Below are 23,079 nucleotides of genomic sequence, written 5' to 3' on the forward strand. Positions count from 1 at the left end.
TAGAGCTGATCTCTTTCCCACTTCCAATCAACTGCTGCAGGTCAGCACATCAAAAATCAATTACACAGACATGAAATTTAGTCATTAAGGATTAGCTGCTAATCTCATTCAATTTTTTTGTCCATCCTTCCCCCACTCCCAAATAGGTACATTCTGAGCATTTGTGAGAGTAAGGAAAGATTTGTCAACTCAACACTGGGAATTAGATGCTAGTAATAGGAAAATATAAAAAAATTAACATCCAAGCCTCTTTTTTTTGGTAAATCACTACATAATTGCTTGCATATATTGCATTTGCTATGTGATCTTGAACACACTGAACTGTATTTTGTGTTCAGCAATGTTGAAAGAATTGCTAAAAGAGTGAGGACTTGATCAGCACTACATTTGTTTTCTGCCCAGTATCTCAAATCCCTTCCTAAACTGCACATACTAAAGTAGTCCAGTCAAAAAAAAAAATCAGTGAAAATCAGGCCAGCAAAGCATAGAATGGGATTAATCCAGCTGCAGCAGATCTTTAATTTGGCAGGGGACGGATTACATGACCTGACTGTCTTCCTTATCCTGTGCTCACGATTTTGTAATTATGGCAATTATTTTCCAATCTGCCATTTGGGAAAGGGAACAAACACAACATGCCTGTCTCAGTGAGTCTGTAGGGGGATTTTACAGCAGCAGAATGCTGTAGTTGTGTTGGCTCCCCAGCACGAGCTGGGGTAAGTCTGCCCTGGCAGTTTTACAAGTGGTGAGTGCTCAGATTCCCACCCCCTTGAGAGGCAGAGAGTTTTGCAGCAACTGGGCAATGAAGCTGGGGGAGGCTCTAGAAAACACCTTTAGAGGAATGGCTGAGGGAGCTGGGGGTGTTTAATCTGCAGAAAAGTTGATTTGGGGGTACCTAATTGCTCTCTACAAATCCCTGAAAGGAGTTAGCAAGATGGGGCTCAGTCTCTTCTACCATATCTCTAATGAAAGGACAAGAGGAAATGGCCTGAAGTTGCACCAGGGGAGGTTCAGATTAGATATTTGAAAAACTTTTCTCACGGAAAGAGTGCTCATGCATTGGAGTATGTTGCCCAGGAAGGCGGTGGGGTCACCATCTCTGGATGTGTTCCAGAGGCACTGGGATATGGCATTTGGGAATATGGTTTGAGGCAATTACAGTGGGGCTGGGGCAATGATTGGACTGCATGATCTGAAAGGTCTTTTCTAACATTGATGATTCTGTGATTCTGTAATATTTTAGGTATTTTTACCAATCTCTTTTGGAATACTTTTAGTAACAAAGCTCTATAGCCGATTGCAGCAGATGATCCCATGCAGCCAACTGAGCTCTCCAACAGTGTCACACCAAAGACAATCCCAGAGCTGTACATTTTTAACAAGTAAAAGTAACATCCTTCAAAGTAAAAACAAAATCATTTTCTGCCCAAAGAGGAAAAGGTGATTACTGTAACAACAGGTTCTACTTACCCTGAGTTTTCTTCCAAACACCGTCACTTTGCCTTTAATCTGCTCCTTCCTCAGGCGCCATTCAATTGAGTTTAAACCATTTTCCATGGGCAGAGAAATATTACAGCGTCCTATGGTGGGAGTCACAGTCCCAGCCAGGACATGAGGCTCGCTGTGAAAGCTAATGCTCATGCCATTGGCATACATCACTCTCAAAGTACCATTATTACAGAGCTGGTAGCTGTTCCTCACTTGATCTACAGCAATAATGAAAAGAAAATAATTTAGCTACTCCAGTCATAAAGAAAACATATAGCTTAATTTGATTGGTATTTTATTGCACTCCTGTTGATGTTAAATGAAGTCAGCCTGCAATTACCATTTACATGGTACTATGGTGGAAATTACAGATGTTACTGATTCATGTGAAGAACAGTAGTGTAACAGTGAGCCTGCAGAGAGATACTGTGTTTATTTCATTATCTTTTCCCTTCAGTCTTAATTGTGAATCAAAATGCACAGTGATATGTGTTGAACCACGTAATTTATTTCTGATATGAACAAAAACTCCTGAAAACTGAACTGCTGGATAAACAACAAAGCATTAAACTCCAGGACAAAAAGAAAAAGATGATGATTGCTGGACTCTTTACAAGTAGGAAGAAGTAAGTGCCTCTTCTTTTTTGTTTCCCTCTGTTTAAAAACTGTCTCCAAGCAGAGGCCTTGTACAGAATTACAGTGTGGCTTTAAATCCTCAAGGTGTGAGGCTCCAGCAGTGCAAGCTGGCAGCCACAGTGGCTCCCTCTCCTGCCTCCCTGCCTCCCCACACTGGCCTGATGTGCACATCTGGCCCCTGTTGGAGCGGAGTTACAGAAACAAGCCCGTGCTTCTCTGGCCATGCTGTTCTCCAGCTGTTTGACACTGCCAAGTCCCCTCTCAGCCAGAGTGTGCAGCTGTCAGCAACACATCAATATTTGCCTGACAGAGGGACAGCATCTACGTAATTAATCATCTGCTATAAGAGAAATTAAGTCTTTGTAACCAGACCTGTCACGGTATAATAGTCTACAAATGTTGACATTTATGTCAGGAGTAGACTATTGTTTGATGGTGATATTCTCATTCCAGTGACATTATATCTTAATTAAAAAGCCCCATCACTCACCAAATCCCTTTCAGTCTATATTTGATAACTGACCCCTCTCCATCAGATCCAATGCCTGGGCGGTGCTGGAATGCTCTACGCAAACTCTGAGCCTGTGCCGCTGCTGCCTCCTGCCACCCTCGGGCTGTAACCCTGCTCTTGGGAGGGCCATCTCTGCCACCACGCCATCCACTGCCCTGACTGTTCTACACTCTAATTAATGGCAGTGTATAAATTTAGAAGATTTCTTCTACTAGAAGGCTTCCTGAGCCTCTCCAGAAGAATTTCCCCCAGCAGTCAGGTTGCATGTCTGTGGCACAGAAGTCAGAACCAATTTTGCAGGGAAGTACAGAGAAATATGCAAGTGGGTGAAGTGACCCTGACCCAGGAGGCAGCGGCAGGACTAACTTTCCCCAGCAGACAGTGACCATATGTACTTGACACAAAGCAGGACTGCAAAATGGCTCTTACCTGTCCTGAAGACCTGTCATTTTAGGAATGAGCTTTATGGGAGTTTTTCTTGCAAACCTTACACGGTTTCCCCCTGCTCATGAGTGTACTAATGACACAAATCATGAGTGAATTGCTTTCTCAGGCTGTGTGTGTGGTTAGGAGTGTGCTGAGAAGTGTGCTTTGGTACCTTGAACAACTGTATAGGAAGCCTCCACAGAGGAGAGATTTGTGATGACCGTGACATCGTCATCCCGATTAGAATTCTCAATGTCGATGGTAATGGACTTTTCCATTTCCCGATGAAGGCTAGTTACCACTCCAGTGGGACGTGTTACATTGGTCAGACGCCCTTCATGATCATAGCTAATAGAAAAGTTAGTGAGAGCAAAAAAGCATGAGGATATATGTTCATTTCAATACCCAATGTATTAATAATGCAGCACATTTGTGCAAAAAACCCAGACTGAAACAGATTTTCAAGAACATCCTGGCCATATCTATTTCTCTGTTCTTGAAAGAGTCTCTAATGATGAAATAATATTTTTTAGATACTGATCTCAACTACATGGGTGCAAATCCAGGCTAGCATATTTTGACTTATTTAATTAGTTAAATTATTATGAATATACGGAGTGATATTTGGCTCAAACAATTATAACTAGTAAATTAGTCTGCATTTTAATAGTTGCATTTCACTCTAAGGAAGTGGACTTCTGATAGACACTGCAATAAACAATTGCATAAACTGCATATTTGCTTTTGAATACCTAGTGGAAACCAAGTATAGTCTTGAGTGACATATCAAGGAATAAACTTGCCATAAAGTATTAAAATATACATCAGCTTGACAACATTATAATTTCATTTAGATCTTATCCGTGGTATTGAACTGCATTTTAGGGTCAGTATTTTGGATCATAAAGATGAAAGATGAAAAGCATAAAGGGCAGCAGTCAGCACTCAGAATAGACCTTAGGAAATTATTTAAATGCTCCAGAGGCATAAAGATATAGAAAAAAAAAAGAAAAAAAAAAGAAAAAAAAGAAAAAGCTTTCCATGATTTTACAGAGTTAAATTTCTTTAGAGGTATAAAGCCTGAGGAGGGGGGAAAGAAGGAAAGCTGCTGGAAGTCAAATCATACCCTTTCCCCCTTTCCTGCAGTATGCTCTAACTGTGTGCATACATTTGCTAAAGAAGCAATCCCTTGGATCTTAGGGGCAAGAAATGGGGACCTGAAACAAAATCAGCATTCCAGTCTGACACTCTGCTTGCTGCAATTCTCTACTGGTACAAGTCTCTCACCCAGCCGCTACCAAAGCACAGGTGCTTCTAGAGAGCAGAAAGGCAAGAAAAAATGTCCTGTGTAGATAAAGGGAAAAGTTTAGGCAGAGATTGAAACCAACTGGTTGTCCTTGGGAGGTAGAGATGCAGGGAGCAGGAAGCCTGGAAGAGAACTGGTAAATCCATTGCACTGCCTGAGAGTAACAGAAGAGAAGACGAGCACGTTTAGTACCATGGAGCTAGCTCAGTTCATTGCAGGCTGTGGTTAGCTGTAAAGATGAAAACAAAATCAGAGCTTTCAACATGGCTTTACAATTAAAACACTCAGAAACCTCAGACTAGGCCACCTGAACTGTACAGCATATCGAAAAAATTAAGACACAGATTGGCTCCTCAGTTAAAATGAACAAAATATATGACTTTCAAATCCATTGCAAATGGTTGCACCCATTCACTGAATATTGAGGAGGAAGGAAAAATCACCTGTGGAGCAACAAACCTTACCAGAACCAATGGAAGTATTAGGCAAAGAAGGAAATCAATAAAACAAAGCATCGTGGGACCTAAAAGGGACCAATAATACATTGTGTTCGTTTAAGTGCTTCAGGATCAAAGAAAGATTAAGCAGCATGATTTTCCTCAATATAGTCACAAGTTTCTCACCACAGATATATATATATTTATATATAGATATATTATCATATCAGCAAGATACTGAAAAAAAAGATAATATGTTGAGATAATCTATGAAAGTGGGTTAAGTCTTTATTGAGGTCTTCACAAATAGTATTGAAAAGCACTCCAAAAGAATAGCTAAAGGAAGAACTTGATGCAGCCAAGCATCTGTCTTGCAGGGGAAAATAAAAAGTACAAAAAACGGACAATTTCAAAAATTTTAAAGGTTAATAAGGCCCCTTAAGAGTCTGTATGTGGGGTGTTTCATGACGAGCAGAGTGAGGAATAGAGCACTTGGATGTCAAATCTTACAGTACAGACAGTGTTATTTAGGACAAACTAGAAAAAACTATGAGTGTCTCCAGTGTGACTCTGCAGTACTCGGTGAACTTCCAGAAAAACGGATGGTTAAATTCCCCATCAGCAAATATATTTTAGGCAATGCAAATGAGACATTAATTTAAAGTTTTCATTCACATTGCTGGGTTTTTAATTAACCTAGGAAAAATTCCTGGGGATTGCTGTGGGCTACTCACTGGAAATCTCTATTCAAAGTGTAAGGGCAGTCTAAAAAGTAAATATGGATGTGGATGTACAGAGATTGAAGCAGAAAAATGAAAATATTCCAGTGCTATTTCAAGAAATGATTGTTTTACCCCTGCCATGGGGTGTGTTCCCCAGTGCTGGTCACAGCTTTGAAAGCAGCAACAGTACAGATTAAAAGGGTTTATAAGCAAGTGATGAATACACTTAAAAAAATACATACAAAAGACTCTCATTGAACATATGCAGACCATTTAGATTAAGAGTGAGATATAGAAAAAATTCACTACTTAAATGATATATACACACACTCTGATACCAATATATAAAGAAGGCATTTCTACTCTGTCCATTGTATCAAAATAAAATCTTATTTAAAAATAATTTAAGGGTAAAAAAATAAAATGAATATAACAGAAACCTTTTATCTACCACAAAATTTAAGTGACATATTCCTGAGGTTTTTTAGAATTTATGTATTATATGAGAGCAAATGCTCAGTGGAATACAACACTCAGACATTTATCTGAATAATAAGAATAAACTATATATTAATTAAATTATTATGTACTTCTCTTCTTCATGTCATGAACCTGGGTCTAATGAAGTAAAAAACCCAAAATTTACAATGAAAAATATATTAATTGACCTGGTGTCTTCTGCAGAAGCAGTCTCTACCTATTGCAGTGTGTGACACAGCATCAGCCTGGATGAATCAGGTCTGAGAAGGCAACCTTTACATTTTCAACTGAGGTGGCCTCTGGGTACTCTGAAATTCCTGGCTTTTCTTACTGACTTCACTTACAGTAAGGCTTCATCCCAAGTTTTTCTACAAATAACATCACAAGGGCAAACAACCTTTCTTTATCCCAGTGTCTTAAAACACAACAAACAGCATCTTCCCACTGCTACCTCACCAACTCTTTGCTAACTGTGGCCAAGACCCCCCTGCCAGCAGGCAAAGCTTTCCCAGGACAGCTCTGGGTGACAGAGGCACAGAGCTGGTGGCTGTCTCTGCAGCCTGATGGCTCTGAGCTGCCCATGGCCACACCCATAGCTCAGCCTTGACCATGGCTGAGCACCTGGCACCTTCTCAGGTAGCTACAAACATCTGTGCATCTCTTCAGTGGGCTTGTGACAGTGCCCTGAGGGCTGCTGTCCCCTGGCCACCGCTGTGGCACTTCTATTTCTCAGGCAATTTTTATGAGCAGCATCTCAGCCTCAGGTTTGAGTCGTGCTCCTGACAGCTCGTGGGTGGAACAGGAAGGGCAGGGCCATATCCAGCACTGCAGAGAGGAGGAACAGCAGCTTCTGACTTAACACAGAGCTGGGCAAGGCACAGACCCACATACATTTACACACACCCCTGTTTTCTCTCCCTTTTAAAACTCATTCCAGAAAAAAACTGCAGCACTGTCTCAGGATGCTCCCTAGACTGAGAGGAATACCACTGGGAGCTGCTTCAAAGATCTGTGCTTCAAGCCCAAGCCAAGCCTAAATTACCCCATGTGAGCCTGCTGGTAGCTGTTCTATTATTGAAGAGCCTTGGCTGTTCCTGCTGCAAATGAGTTGCATGCACGTGCACAGATGCTATCTATAGAATTCACATATGGAGTGTGCACACACACAAACCAGCCTGTGTCTGCAACTCTCTGCTGATGCAGATGCACACCTAGATTAACTGTACAAATTTAATTCTGAGAGCATTTTCAGGGTAAAGTTGAAATTTTAAAATTTAAAATTGAGAGGAATATACCCAATAAGATAACACAGCACTTCAGCGCCTGGTTGATATAAAGGCACTGACATTAATTTTTCATAAGAACTTTAGCTCATGTAGTACTTTACCACTAAAAGACCTCTGTTCTTTTCCAGTTCTGCTGCCATATTAACAATTTTGACTGCTGATTATGTCTGTATGAACCCATGAATGTAACTGCACAGAAAACTATTTTATTGTCCTTATAAACTCTCATTGGCTGAATACTTCTTTCATCTTCAATTGGTATTAAGTTATAGCTACCAAAAAAATTTCAGAATGATGAATAAAGAATTTTCTCTTAGGAGCTGTTTCAAAGAAAAAACAAAAACCAGAAACCAGTGCTGAGGGACTGTGGACTGTGATTGTTTAGGTTCGTATATTCAATTTAAATAATATATTCAATTTAAATAATGTCTTTATGGTTCTCACATCTATGGGCTCTATGCTATGAGAATGTATGTACAAATCTGGGAGAAATGAGTTATTTCTGCTGCCTCATCAAAGTTACTAATTATCTAAGACAGTACCTCACGCTGTAATATTTAGATCTAAAGATGGTATTTAACTTCCACTGACCTGAGGCAAAGGTTGTGCATCTTTTCTTCTTTGATCTTGGAAAAAAATCTGCAGCACTATGTACACATTAAATGATATTTTCAGCTGATCTCAGTAAGACATCAAAGCCCTTACCTTCTGTATTTCCTTAGGAATCATAATAGAATTTTTCTAATAAACCATTTTAACTTAGCACTTGGTGTGACTCTCAGACATCAGTTATGCCAGTTTTGTAACCAGTAACTCTCTGATGACATTTTTTAATGTTTCATGGATTTTCACACAGAGTTTTAAATTAATTCACTATTTAGGTTTTGGTGTTTTGAGAAAAACCTAATTTATATGACTGCATCTTGAGCTACCTATTCAGGAAAAAAACCAAAAAAACCGTCTTAGAAGGGCATCCACATCTCATCAGCAATAATATGAAATTTATGCTGTCTAGTCAAGTGAGCTTTTAACTGAGCTTATAATCAGCAGGTAATACCTTCATGTGGTCATGTAACTGAACTATTTGTGGTGAAGAAATAATTTTTGCCAAATATGAAGGACAAAGAAGCCCCTGCCCAGGTGAAGGCCCGGGCTGGAGGAGAACAGTGAGCAGCTGGGCACGCAGGGCCCCACGAGAGGGCACTGCTTTCCTTCCAAAGGGAACTGTGCAGCATCCCTGCTGTGCAGGGCAGGCATTCCCAGCACACTGAGCACAGCTCCCTCCATTCCTGCATTTCTTACATTTTCTCTGAACAGAGGAAACAGGTGGCCAAGCTGAATGCATCAATAAACTAAGAGGTGTGTGCCATTGCTAGGCTGTGACTTGAAAATAAGCCTGCCATTTAAAATTATATATAAAGCTTATTCCTATTTTCTACTCACTCATTTGGGAAATGATATTTTTTAATCATTAACTAATTCAGACAAAATATATGGCATCATATTTGCCATACTTAAATATATTTTTCAATATGTCATTTAGCTTCTCTTTTTAATATTTTTTTCATCAAAAAATGGCAATGAGACTACTAAGAACAGGATAAATATTAATAAAATTGGACTAGTTTTTCTAGATTTTTAATATACTTCTGAACCTCATCTCTTCTGATGAATTTCATTTAAAGAGGAAGTTCTGTCTATTTAATCTATAGGCTCATGAACACCAGTGTGCTTTTGGGTTATCTACAAATTATGGAAGTTACACCAGGGGTCTGACAGATAGCTGGGGATCTAATTTCCTCACTTGTCTCAGGAATGAACAATCATTGAAGTTAATCAACATTTTAACAACCATGAGTAATATATGAGGCTGAACAGAAAGAGAGATAATTTGAGTTCCAGAAGAAGCTGCAGCATGAGGGCTCCTAGAGAGAGCAGCTCTGTGGGAGCTGCAGGGGGAGTGCTGGGCTGCTCTGGCTGTGGGCAGCTGTGCTGAACATGAGCAGCAGCTTAACTAAGCCAGGGTTCTGGCCATGCCACAGGGTCCTCTGTGCTGGGCAGGGACGAGCTGCCCCAAACTCAAACCCCAGGCAGGGATTTAGGGGGATCAGCACCCACCCAAAGGACGCCATCACAAAGCCACTTAACCATTTCCAGCATCACTCTGGACTGAGCTGCAACGGCCTTACTCAGCATCATTGAAAAACCTACAACAAATTGCAGCAGGGTCAGCCTAGGGCCTACTCACTACCATTGAAAAAATAAACGTACACTTAATATATCCAAAAACATTCTTACTCATAAAACGTTGTCCATCCTGTTTCATCACTCTTCGTTGCTAAGAGACCACTGTTTCCATTATATGTCATTAATCCGAGCTCCAGGGTCTGTGTTGAGACCAGCTTGAGTCCCCCATTGGTGCCAACAGCCAGGGTGACAATCTGATTGTCCGGCATCAGCAGGTGGCGGGGCATCCCGCTGGCGTCCCGGCGCACCTTCAGCGAGTTGCCGTTGTTGTCCATCACCTCCGTGACATCGTTATCGCTGCTATAGGTGAAATTGTACAAGTACTCCCCAGTAACGAGGCTCAGAGTGTACTGGTGAATCCCATCAGCATTGAAGACATACAGCTCCTGTTCTCCTGGAGATGCAGCTTCATATTGGTTAAAGGAATTAAGAACGGGCCTGTTTTTACTGACAGCCCTAATGCGGATATTGCCGAGATCAGCTATGTAGATGGTACCATCTGGGGCCACAGCTAAGGAAGATGGTGAATTTAAGATGGCATCAGTGGCATACCCATCATCCCCAGCATAGCAATTACAGTTGACATCATTTTTGCAATCACAGTCTGAAGCTGCCCCTGCAAGAAGGCATATTTCTCCATTGGTAGTTACCTGGCGTAGCCGATTAATTTTTTTTTCATCTGTCTCACTGATGTAAAGAACTCCTGTGTGTGAGATGGCAATGGCACTGGCTGATTCAAGTGCAGAATGAATAGCCAGTTTGCTAAGAGAGTAGTCTATACCAGGAACCTGGCAGTGCATGGGGCGTCCAGCAATAATGCTAACTTGATGGTTTTCTGTGATCCGTAAAATAACATTGTTCTCTAGGACATAAAGGGAGTTGTCCATGGGATTGACAGCGAGATCAGTAGGCCACTCCAGCCGTACCTATGAGTTGCACAAATTATTACTGTAAAACTCGAAACTGAAAAGTACACTCCTAGTGTTTAAAATTCCACGTGTAACAACAGCAAATTAGTGAGGGGTTTATCAGTGTAAATCATGAAACCAAGTCATGAACGGCAACTATTTCAAACAATGATTTTGTTTTTCGGAAATATTAAAGCTACGTGCAGTTGTAACTTTGGCTAATTGTGTTTCTGTGCAAGAATGAACGCTACATTGTGGAAGCTCTACAATAATTACAGAAAAACAGGCAATTAAGACAATAACTCCCATTATCTCAACCTTATTTCTCTATAGTTGCATAAATAAACTGTGTTAGCCACAGTAAAAAACATGGTTCACTCATTTCAGTAACAAATCAACTACGTTATCATCTTGTGCTGCATAATGTATTTCTTAAGTGGCCAGGCAGTCATCCAAAATAGATGCCCATCTCTTCTAAGGCAGAGAGGAAAATAAATGCAGTAAGAATCTACCTGGGTGACATCCATGCTGGAATCACAGCTGAGAGGTCGAACAGCAGTTAGGTCATTGGAGCCCAGCAGGGTCGATATAATTCCATTCTGATCCACTTTTCTAATCATAGTGGCATCAACAAAATACATGAGTCCATACTTATCCACTGCAATTCCTGCAAATATAAAACCCAGGCATCAGGGCAGCAGTGAGGCTCCTGGCTTCAAGGCGGGCTTTGTCTTGTTTACAAGATGGTGAATTTCGTTCACTTCTCCTTTTCCTTCCTCCCTCCCAACCTAAGTACAGGTCCTGGAACCCTCCAACAACCCATAGTTCTGCCACAGAAATGGCATCAAGCAGGTTTATCCCTCAAGGCTTTAAAGAAAACCACAGAAATCCCCAAATATGCCAAAGACCCAGCAGAATGCATCGGCTTATTTCTAGATTCAAACTCTCTGATATATTACATAAACCCAATTAAAAATTTATCTCCTAATTTTACTCAGAAATTTGAGGCATTCGTTTCTTAATCTGAAGAATCTAATGAGGATGAAGAATTTTTTAGAAATCTTTTAAAACACCTCCAATTTTTCTTTGACAACTAAGAGGACATTGTATTATTTCTGGATGTTTTTTTTAATTCTTTGACCTGTTGCAGTGGAAATACAGAAAGAACCTCTGGTGTTTCCAGATGAAGACACAGGGGTTGCCAGCCTATAAAAAAAGGGAAGGTTCAATGCCTGTCACACTTTGAGTCCTTAGAGAGGAAAGGCACAGAATGGAAGGGTGCTCCCTTGGAAGAACAGACAGATGCTGCTGCTGCCTGTTGGGCAGAAGGGCAGCCTTTTTCTCACTTGCCTTTCTTTCCTGCTTTGATTTGGTGCACTGCCTTGTCCATTTCTCAGGCTGAAAATAAAATATTGATCTAAAAAAATTCTGTCCTCAAGTGGTTGCAGTGCTCATCCCAATGGGCAGTGAGAGAAGATACAGCATCATCTTTTTAATTTCTACGTTTTAACTGAAACTACTTCCTATATAAAGAAACTGGAATTTCCATTTCTGTGTACCTTTATGATCATCTAGTTATTTTCAGCCACTGAAAAAAACCCAAAGATGTTTGAAACACATGGCAATACACCTGATTAATTCATCCTTACAATTAAGATGAAACAACAGAGAAAAAAAAAAACCTTAAAAAGAAACACATCCCTAAATCTGTATATCATCTTGAAAACCTTTTGTCAAAAATTAGAAACTGGAAAGGGCAAAAATCCTTTTATTTTTTTCTCTGACTCTGAAGAAAAAGGAGATACATGGAGGAAAAACTCAGAGAAAAGCCACAGCAAGCAATTTCTCTCCCCAAAGACTGCATCTCAAGCAGTAATCAGTTTCCCAGTTCACACGCTGGCTTCTTGGAGTGAGCGGTACCCTGCTAATTTGTGTTCTGTTCTCCTTTTGCAGCACTCAGTGCCGGGGTAATAAAGTTTGCTTTAACTAAACAAAGCACGAACACTTGCCAATCCACTGTAATTAAAGCCTAGAATAAAAATCACCGAGCAAGGAGTGATTTAATTGCCAGATAATTATTTCCACATCCAGCCTAGCTGCACGCAGCCATTCTCCCGGCTTCTTTTCCTCCTTTACCTCGAGGGCTCATTAGGGTTGCATCCACTGCCTTTCCTCCATCCCCACATCTGGCTTCATCGAAGGGCAGGCACTGCTCTCCTGTCCCTGCCACCACTTCAGAGTTACCAGCAAGGTCCTTCGTGCCCGTGAGGGACTTGACTCTGTAAATCCGTCGGCTATTGGTGTCCGACACGTAGAGGGAGCCTGAAACAGGGTCCACGGCCAGATAGTATTTATGAGCAGGATTGTTGCTTTAGAGAAAAAGAAAGCATAAAACAGAAACAGCTGAGCAGTCTAGAAACTTCACAGGCTTTCAGAGCTTGGATACTCATCAGGCACAGAAAGATCTGGAAAGAAAGTCTGACACCTTTGTACGGAGGTGAGGTCTAAAGGACCATCACCTGAGGACCTGACTTGATTAGGGCCTGGTCAGTGTTCAGAGGGATTGTAATTTTAAACCTCACTCATCCTTCTACACTGAACCTTGCACGGCAGAGCCCAATAAGCCAGAGCTGCACAGCAGTCTTTTCCTCTTGATCTCTTTAGCCCTTTAGATCTGCTCCAGGTCAATTCTCTTTGGCTTATCTGTTTCCCTCCTCCCGCTACCTTGTTTAACTTCCTTTGGAAGCAGAAGTCATAGGAGTAGGATCAAAGAATCAGCTTCTGAGTTACTTAGATTACGCCACAAGATTTGTGAGGTCTTGTATAAATAGGAGGCAGAGGCATAACAAATTTATTTCTAAAGCAAATTTGTTCTCATTCATTCTTATCAAGAATCTCATTTACAGCAGATGAAGTTGGTTATATAACTAAAACCAGAGATCCCCAAGTGTCTGACTTTAACTCCAAACCTTCTGTTATTGAAAAACTGGTCCTCAGTTTGTGATTGGAATGGGCGCTCATATGGAAAGCTACTTCTCTTCTGAAATATATGTTTTTTGACAGCTTGTCACATTTTGGAACTACTTTAGCAAATCATCTGCAAATTGAGAAATGTCAATCTTCACAATATATATACATTCACACACACAGAACTGCAGTGCAGAAATATTTTCAAAATCTTGCCTGGCTAGTTTTACTCAGTTTATTTGGCTTTTAAGCATGATGTGAATTTTCCAGCCTTTGGAGCCTATGGGTGAGCGTAAATAAGGTCAATGGTGGTTTCAAAGCATAGAAGACAAATGAAGACGGGAAGAAAAAAAATGAAGGTTACTTACCAGTAACCAGAGATATTTGCCTCCAAATATCCACACTCCTAGTTTCATGTGGCAAAAGTGCCCATCTCCAAGAGTGAGGATACACAGAGGTAAGCTATGATGGACATAAGCCATTCCTTGAGCAGAATCGCTGAAACTATCATAAAGCCACTTTCGGCAGATGGATCCATCGGCACACCAAGATAACTGTGGCCATGTGGTCATGACCAGATTTGGAGGAATGAGGAGGCCCCAAAATATCACTTTCTACAGTTATTTTCCTTTATGCCAGTCTTTGACATGCCATGGGTTTAGGTCAATAATGGTTTGTTCTAAGACTGTAGAAAGCAGGAAGGAGATTGGTTGGATCTCAATTCAGTAGGCAGAGGCAATACCATCTGCTGAAGTCTAGGAGTGTAGAAATTAGAGATGAAGAAATACAATAAACAAAAAAAAAATACTTGGCAGGTTTATTTCATGCATGGATCTCAGAGTACTTTAAAAAGATGGGTGTAGCACCCATTTTACAGAGGAGGAAACTGAGGCACAGAGAGGTTAAGTGGTGTAGACAAAGTTATGCAGGGAAACTAGTGACATGCTTGAGATTAGAGGACAATCTCATTATTCCCCAGGTTCATCTCCTTATCTTCAGCAGCAGACTGCACCTCTTCACTACACCCTTACCACATTCCTTCTCATCCCTCCAAAAAAATGCTCAATCTTCTTTGCAACATAGAAAAATAGTTCTTTCCACTTTAGAGATTCCTGCAGTCTCCCAGGTACCTGAGCCATACAAACACCTGCATGTTTATCACTGCTTCCAAACTCTTTCCAAACTCTGCTCTGTTCTCCCACCATGCTTTCCCCTCACACTGAAGAACACTCTGCTGTGTCACTGGTGTTGTGCTGCTCCTCACAAACACACTCAGACTTAGCTCAAGGCTGCCCTGCAGCTGGTGCCTTTTGCATGGCCCTTGTGAAACAAGGCACATCCCCCACCCTGGCCAAATGGGCACCTCCAGGAGCTGGGCACAGGCTGGAGCTGGGCACAGACACTGCTGCTTGCACCTGGAAGGGAGGGTCCTGCTGGGCTCAGTGGTGAGACAGAGCTGCTCACAGGGTGCCCAGGCGAGCAGCTGCTACCCTGCAGGAATGGAAGGGTCTGTTTTGTTTTACACATGACTTTGCCAGGATGTGCCCACCCCTGTCTCCCCTCTGCCCTTAGCCAGACCGAGGTGTGCCCAGGATGGGATAAGACATGAGTCAGGGTAAAGAGCAATGGCGGAACATGGGATATGGGAATATTCCCTCTCCTCTCCTCTCCTGCAGTCATGGTGCATCCCTGGAGCTCACCCTGCCTTTCTCCTCTGGAATCTCCCCCAGGGCAGCTGTGCCAGGGGTCAGTCACAAGCTTTGGTTCCAGATCAGAGAGCAGCTCACTGGAGCTGCAGACCTGTTCCATACTCCTCCCCTCTTTCCTGAACTAGGTCAGGGAACAGATAGTGGAAAACTCAAAGCAAATTTTTGAGGGAATTTGACAGAAAATGACTGCTGGAAGGTAACATGCACTCGCTGTGCTCCCAAAGAATCAATGAGACTAGTACCTCAAACAGGGATTTGTTTTATAAATGAGTACTCAATATTTCTCAAACTGGCATCCAAGCAATTAAAGACCTCTGCCTCTCTTTTCTCTGCACCCTTGCAATCTTTCACTTGAATTATAGGAGGCCAAGGATTGTAACTTGCTTTAAAAGATTTTCCATGGCATTCAGTGCTGCTCAGAGGCCCCTGCCAATAACATCTGTGCCTCCAGCCCTGAGTGAATGTGTGGTCACCACCACCTGCAGCCTCACTTTGCTCTCTGAGGGAGCCTGGGACCCAGCAGCAAGTGCAGCTCATTCTCCCTGTTCTTCTCACAGGTGCATCAAATTCTGTTTCAACAGCAGCTTTTCTTTAAGCTTACCCTAAAGAGAAGCTGTCCAGAGCAAATCTCTAAGCAGATGGAAAATTAACTAGGCTTAGTTTAAGCAAATGAGGAGCCTCCAGCATCACCAATAATCATCAGCAAATTGTGAATGAATTCACCCAGATAAGAACAGTTAGGGGTTTAACTATGCCAAAATATATTGTTAAGGGGAAATGATCCTGTTTAGTCCAGACCATCTATTCCATCAACTTGTATCACAGAAATGGAAAGTATGGTTTAAAAAGGGTAATGCACAGGACACTATGAAACAGTTTACAGGAGCTCTTCTTGTTCTTGCCCTTGATTTTCTCCAGGGTGAACATCCTCCCTGTCCCAGGTGTGGCATGTCAGGAGGCACAAGTGTTTCCTATGCTGCAGCCATCCAGAAGACCTAGTGCTCTCCTCCTGACATCCAGGAGGGTCAGGCCTCCCTCCTGAATCTCACAGTGACTGCTTCTAGTGGTTGCACACAGCCAGCCCCACAGGCTGGCTATTAAATGGGTTTGAAAAAAGAAATATAAACTAAATTATGGCAAAAGAAAGCGGGTTCAGAAAATCATTAATGACCAGAAAATGAGTTTTTGACCTATATGCAGTCATTAGTGCTTTTGCGAACCTTTCTGGCATTTGTGAAAATGCTGTTGTAGTTTACCTTGACCATTTAGACCAATTATAGACAGCAGGGAGAGGTGTTTATCTGGAAGTTAGCTTGGGGTTCATTATACTTGCATTCTACTAGAAATTTCTAATTACTGTCAGGACTTATTGGCTGCTTTTTGACTGCATTTTGTAATTGCTAATGCTTATCATATTCATAACACACAATTAGCACACAAAAATGTTTCTATATATGGTACATGAAGAACATAACATTACACAAGAAGCACAACACAAAAAGCAAACACAATGAAGCAAACAAACCATATCAAATTATATGGGAAAGAGCTCATGTCTTACCTATGTTTAAACTCTTTATTTCTTTATAGAAAGGGAACAGAAGAAAAAAGAACAAACAGTTAGCTGAAGAATAGATGGTAAAGCAAACATAGTATTTGTTTTATTTTACAAAAGGACACAGGAGAAGATATCTCTTTTCAGCACTAGCCTTAGCTTAGTTTCCGGACGAAGAGTGACTGGGAGGGGTAGAGCTGCAAGCTAATTCCCTATATGACACCCCTGCCCCCACCCCCCTCCCCTCATATTTAGGAAAATTTCTGAACCACTGAAAGAATTTTCCCATGGAAATATGTGTAGCTTGGGGGCTAGGAGTGAGAGAAACTGGCAGTTCTCTGAATACAGAACTGGGCAGGGGGAAGCACTGGTTTTGGACATTGTCTGCCAGTTGGAGGCAACCTCTTTAATCAAAACAGTTTTCCAACAGGCTATTTCTAGACACATTCTTACTATGCAGTTTGTTTTTCTCTCCTCCTAGTCTCTAAAATAATTGCTTAAAGCAAGTTTGGATGCTCCTTGGTGTCTGTTTAAGCCTATCAGAGCCAATGTCAGGGTAAAAAGGTCCCTTCTAAGGGAGCAGTAAGTTACAGTACAATGGGAGATAAACAGCATTAACTGATCCACAGCTTACTGCCCAGACACAAAGCCCAAGGAAAAGTGCTCTCTACTTCCCACAAGAAAATGAACACACTCTGCACTCACACAGCATTTCACTGTGTTGATGTAATTTCCATTCAGGAATATGCACTGAACAGAGCAAGGAGGTTTGTGACTCCTGAGCTGCAGCACTCCAGGCACAGCCCCCAGCTTGCAGCCCCACGTGCAGTGCTGGAGCCCAAATTCCTGCTGGCCATTCCAAGCAGGCACCTTCCCAGAGCACAGTGTGAAGGAAATATGCACACTGGGATATTCTGACATATAAGGGCACTCAAGATTTATAGGGCCTTAGGTGAAACCAAAAGGACATCAGCTGTGAAACCTAAACAAAGCGATGTTTTTGCTTTGTAATATTTGAGGATGTACTGATTGCAACATAATCCAAATTACTTGATATGAGCTGAAGACTCTGCTCTCATTCACACTTAAATGGCTCAAATCTTCAAACTCTTACCCATGTAACTCATGCAGATTTCAAGATGAGCAATTAATCACAATTACTGCTAGAGATTATGTTTGCTGGAATGGACCTTAATTCCCTTTAGAGGAACGGGGGGTAAAAGACATCATAATGTAATCCTAAAGTCTGCAAATCCTAAAAATCTGTATGTCAAGTCCTTTGCAGTTGTCCAACAGCACTGACAATGCATCAGCTTCATTGTTAATTGCTTCTAGTTATAACAGAAGCTAAAGAAACTATGCTATGGAAAACAGACTTTCATAAAGGAGGAAGTGGACAACAGCAGATAAAAATCCATCTTCTATTTCTTTACTGATGTCCTTCCCAATTTTCCCTCACACATGATGAAAACCCAAGTTCCCTTCAATCTCTCTCACAGAGAGAGGAAGCAAAGTACTCACACTAATACTGTTGTAAATTTTGAGGCAACATTTTCAAACACAAGGTGGGCTAGGAAACTATCACTGGCTGATATTGGTAGTGAGGTACATAAAAATGCATTATGAGAGATAGCCTAATCTGAAAATGTTTCTCCTCACCTATAAAGCTGTAGTCATATTTACCAGAAAGCTAAAAAGATCTGAACAATTTAGAAAAAAACAATTAGCATATTCTGTATAATGCAGAGTTAGAGTGCATATTGACATAAATATTTATAGCAGGTCACACTTCCATGCCAGCTACCTTCTGTGGTTTAAACTGAGCTGCTAGCAGAAAGCACTGGATGATCCATGACTTTAAAAAAAAAAAATAATGAGGCAGCCTGATGGTGTATGAGGTAGGTGTCAGAGAGTGATTTCAGAGTTGAATTGGCCTGAATCAGATCTCTTTTCTTTTCTATAGAATCAGAATTCACAATAGTGACATCAACAGAATGACATGAATGGAAGAGAGGTGCAAAATAGAGCTAGGCCTCCTATTCTTTAACAGTCCAATCATTTTGCACTTTTTCCCACTAATTAAAAACTAAATGTGGAAGCAGAGGAATTGCTTATTGGTCATATCACTAAAAAAGACTTGTGACCTAAATTCACTCAATGTACTTTGCAGTTCTATCCAATTTCCAGCAGCACCAATGCTGCTGCCTGAGTGGGCTCCAGGAGGGGCAGCAGACAGCCAGGGCATGCTATTTTTCCTCATTTTTCTGCAAATACTCAGTAGTGCTGTAAGTATAAGGTCAGTTACATGAGTTAGGGTTTGAAGCAATAGCTCTTGCCTCTCCTGGAAAAATGAAAAAAGGAGATGGAACAGAAATGGGTGAAGTGGTACATTCTACACTCATGCCTTCCCTATTAAGTGATCAAATCTTAAGCTTGGAGCAGGGCACAGGACAGGGGGAAAGAGTTAAAATCTTAAAAAGAGTTCTGATGATGCAAAATGAATCTGTATGTTATCCTGAACTGCACTTGTCAACCTACAGAAATAGACTCACAAGCATGGAGAAGAAATGTGAAAGTGGATCTCAAAACCACTGGCAGGAGAAGCTTCCCTCTGACCTCATGAGATTGTTACACCTCTGCCTGTCACTGTGGCTCAGTACCCAAGGGCAGTCCATTCTAGACTTTTCAAACAAAACTAAAAGATGCACGGAGGGAGGGCAGCATCAGTGATCACTAAGGAGACACAAAGAGATGTTTTGTACTTTCTGCACAAGTTAATTTCTGCTCTTAAGTCCTTCGCTTTAGTCACTGCTCGGGTAAGTTACAGACTTTGAACTGTGCATTTCTGTGCCCCATTTCTCCACTGGAATTTAAATAGGTTGAAAGTGACAATGTTTTTCAAAATTATAAGAAGTAATGGTAAAGGCTGATTTGAGCACAGGCTCCAGAAGCGAAGCACTGAGGTGAAGCCTTACCTCAGCTCCAGTATGCTGGTGACATTCCTGGAGGGGAAGATACGCCGGATATAGTTAAAATCCCCAACAAAGAGACTTCCATCAATACCCACTGCCAGTGCCACAGGGGCCAAGAGTTTATTTCCTTCTGCCAGGCCATTGCAGCTGGGACAGGAAATGCTTCTGCGGCGCCCGTTCCCCATAATGCTGGTTATCACAGCTGGCTGCTGAGTGAGAAACTGATTTTCTCCGTTGCCTTTGTGCAATATACCTAAGGACAGAGAGGAGAAGAAGTGGTTATTACCACTGTTCATTGTAGGGGACTTGAGGCTGTTTTCTTCTCAACAGCTGCTGTTAAGGACTGTACATTGAAATGACTCTGGCGTTCGGTTTTTCAATGGTGCAAAAAGAGCAGGAGGTTTTTGCAGTTGTAAAAATAAAGGTGTAATGAAGATTCAGCGTTAAAATCCACACACATACACACCCACAGACCCAAACCTACACTCAGAGTCCTTTGGTATTCATTATGAAAGAAAACCCTGCCTCAGCTCTGGTCTGGGACTGTGGTTTAGGTTTCTGAGTGGGTGGAGAAGAGCAGCTCCTTACTTGTGTCACACTCCAGTTTCCTGTATCATGTTTTGTTTGGAATTCTGTGCCAACCTTACTGTTCTCTTTCCACCTCTCAGTCCTTCACACTTTTTTAATGGAAAATGAAAAATGAGAAATGGAGGAACCAGAGAAAATGATAGCTCAGAAAATGAAAAGATAGGAGAAAGATCAAACTCCCAGAAGGGCTGCTAAGGATCAATGATAAAAGGCAAGAGGGAAGCTGGTGGTACAGATCTCTATTAGACTTCAAGAAAATACCTTCAAGATAGGATTTATCTTCAAAATATTTGTTCAAAGAGCAGACCCCTGCTCCAAGAAGGGAGTGGATTTTCTGACAGTGAGACCATATCTGTGTCATCAAAAACTGTGGAAATCTGGCTGGAAACTTTCAGCCTCGTGTTCTTGTGGGAATGAAGCTGTATGACCCTAACATAACTGGCTCCCCACTGGTGGCAACACTCTCTGTTGGCATGTACTACCCAAATGTGGATCCACTGCCCAGCACTGGAAGTGAGTTCAAATAGCCTGATCTTGCCAATTCTGAACAATAATTTAGATTTATTAAGCATAAATACATTTTTTTATTTGGTAATGAGCAGCAGGAAGGCTGCAAACGACACTTTGCAGGGAACAAATAAAATGTATTCTGAGCATTCAGCTCTGAGCATTCAGCATTCAACTCTCCAAAGAGTTGTTGGTAAAATACAAAGATCACCAAGATTCAGCTCAGGATATGGGAAGACAAAAAGAAGTGAGGAAAAACCAAACAGATGACTAATGAGAAAGGCAAAGGAGAGTCAGTATCTTGTCACAGACTCGTACTCCTTGTAAGCTGCATTTCAGGTTAGGGGGAAAAGGAGCTCAAGCAAAAGGAACCAGGAATAGATGTGGTCAACATGAGAAAAACAGGGAAGACAGAAAGATATTACAGGGGAATAAATGAAAAACAGAATAGAGGATAAAGATTAGGACTTTAAGAAATTCAGCCTGTGCAGAACAAAAAAAAAAATGTGTTAAAATTCTACAGAAATTTTCTGACAACTGAAATATGCCTCATAGCTTAGTGAACTAAAGATGAAATAAAAAGAGTGGAGAAAACACATTTTGGGGAGTGTAAGTATTATGCAAATAAAAACTCCATGTAGGACAGAAAAACACAAGGAATGAACTAACTCACCACTCTTGACATTAAGTACATGATGTTTATCCAGAGACCATCCTCCTAAGTTTGAGGGATCCAGTTCAAATCCTTGCAGCAGTGCTGTCCTCTTCTCCCATAAAATGAGACTGGGACAAGTCTCATATTCAAACCCCACAGACACTGAAATGAAATAAAATCTAATATACTTGCTGAACAAACACTAAATTAAATGTCCAGAGCATGAGTATTCCAGTCCCCCAGCCCCCTCAAGAAGATGGAGTGATTATATTCCTCACTTTTATTCTACAATATTATATTCAGATCTTTGACTAGACACAAATTTAAAACTTCATTCACATGTACTCTGCAGGGACCTGGTCACTTCTATTTTAAAAGCTCACACTGGGAAGTGATGGGTTTGCTGAGAGGAGAGTGAGAAATAAAATTTTTAAAATATAGTAAAATTTTATTGAATAATTAAAACTATCAGATAGCAGGACAAGATAAATTCTTAATTTGCCAGATGTTCACAGCATTTATTTAGCATATTCATTTTACATACTATATACCAAAGGGCAGTAAAAACTTTGTGTGCATTTAAGCACAATTACACAGGAAAGCAATATCCCATGCAATAACATAAGAAAGTGAAACTATAGCAAAGAAGAATTTAGAAATTATAGAAAATAATTTAGATTAAAAAAAAAAAAAAGCTGCTCTTTCCACACTGGCACAGCTCTGATGCTCATTTTTAACACTGATGCATTAAAATTATTCAGACAGTCAATGAAAACTGAAAAATATTATGATGATCGCTCTTCTTCCCACCCACTAGAACCAAGCTAACTAAAAATAGCTGTAGAACTACAAGACTGAACAGCATTAGAGGAACAGCATTTTCATTTCAAATGTGTTATACCACAAGAGACTACAATAAGGGTTGTGTGAAAACCCAAATGCACTGTAGACTGCCAGCCAGTCCAGCACAAGGATCATTTTATAACTGAAGAAAACAAAATTATAATGATGGATTAGATTTCCCCTAAGTTCCTGTGGCCAGTTTTTCCTATTGCCTGGTCTAAACCTTCTAAGTCAGGTACTGAGCAGGAAACCCAGGCACGTTGATGGACTTTAGACCCTCTGAACATGATCTTTAATGTGTAAAATAACCATAATACAAAGGTAAATTGTGTCAGGGAGACAAGAACTGTTCAGTCTACATGTGCTCCTCCATAAGGAAGTTTGCAGTTTTCTTATTTAGAATTATAGATGTTGCTTGGAAAGTCTTGGAGCTTTTATATGCTGACTTACCTACAGCATCTGACAACCCATAAACCTTCTGACCATAGGCATCTGTTTTGTCCCAGATAAATGTATATGCCAAGTTGGGAGATGCCTGAAATGATTTTTGGAACAAATGCCCTTCTACTGCTACCATCAAATGAACTTTGATCAGATTGAGTGGCACCAGTGTCTGAGTCATGATGATCTTCAGTAAGGATTTGTATCCAGCAGTGCGGGAACTCAGGTAGCTGAGCTTTATACTAGAGCCAGGGATCTCAATTTCTTCATGAAGAACCTGGGAAGGAAAGACATCAAACACTTTACATTAATGGTTTTTTTAAAATGTTTCACCTTGTGTATTCTTATGAGCTTATGCCTTTATCCTACTGGGAGCAGATGTCCTCAAACCAACA

The 23,079-nt window shown here is 41.0% G+C and overlaps 1 protein-coding gene across 4 annotated transcripts in view; it reads right to left on the reverse strand.

Annotated features, from left to right (window-relative positions):
* TENM2 (teneurin transmembrane protein 2) overlaps positions 1 to 23,079 on the reverse strand; it is a 737,821-nt gene that overhangs the window by 13,500 nt on the left and 701,242 nt on the right. For all 4 annotated transcript variants that reach the window (XM_036391814.2, XM_036391811.2, XM_036391822.2 and 1 more), the window contains 9 exons: positions 22,694 to 22,961; positions 21,419 to 21,562; positions 19,654 to 19,903; positions 16,685 to 16,705; positions 12,584 to 12,816; positions 10,960 to 11,114; positions 9,591 to 10,465; positions 3,234 to 3,409; positions 1,471 to 1,706 (listed from right to left, as the gene is read on the reverse strand). In XM_036391814.2, coding sequence (XP_036247707.1) covers positions 1,471 to 1,706; positions 3,234 to 3,409; positions 9,591 to 10,465; positions 10,960 to 11,114; positions 12,584 to 12,816; positions 16,685 to 16,705; positions 19,654 to 19,903; positions 21,419 to 21,562; positions 22,694 to 22,961 — 2,358 coding nt within the window. The remainder of the gene's footprint in view (positions 1 to 1,470; positions 1,707 to 3,233; positions 3,410 to 9,590; positions 10,466 to 10,959; positions 11,115 to 12,583; positions 12,817 to 16,684; positions 16,706 to 19,653; positions 19,904 to 21,418; positions 21,563 to 22,693; positions 22,962 to 23,079) is intronic.

This window comes from Molothrus ater, chromosome 15, assembly GCF_012460135.2.
Source record: "Molothrus ater isolate BHLD 08-10-18 breed brown headed cowbird chromosome 15, BPBGC_Mater_1.1, whole genome shotgun sequence".
NCBI lineage: Eukaryota > Metazoa > Chordata > Aves > Passeriformes > Icteridae > Molothrus > Molothrus ater.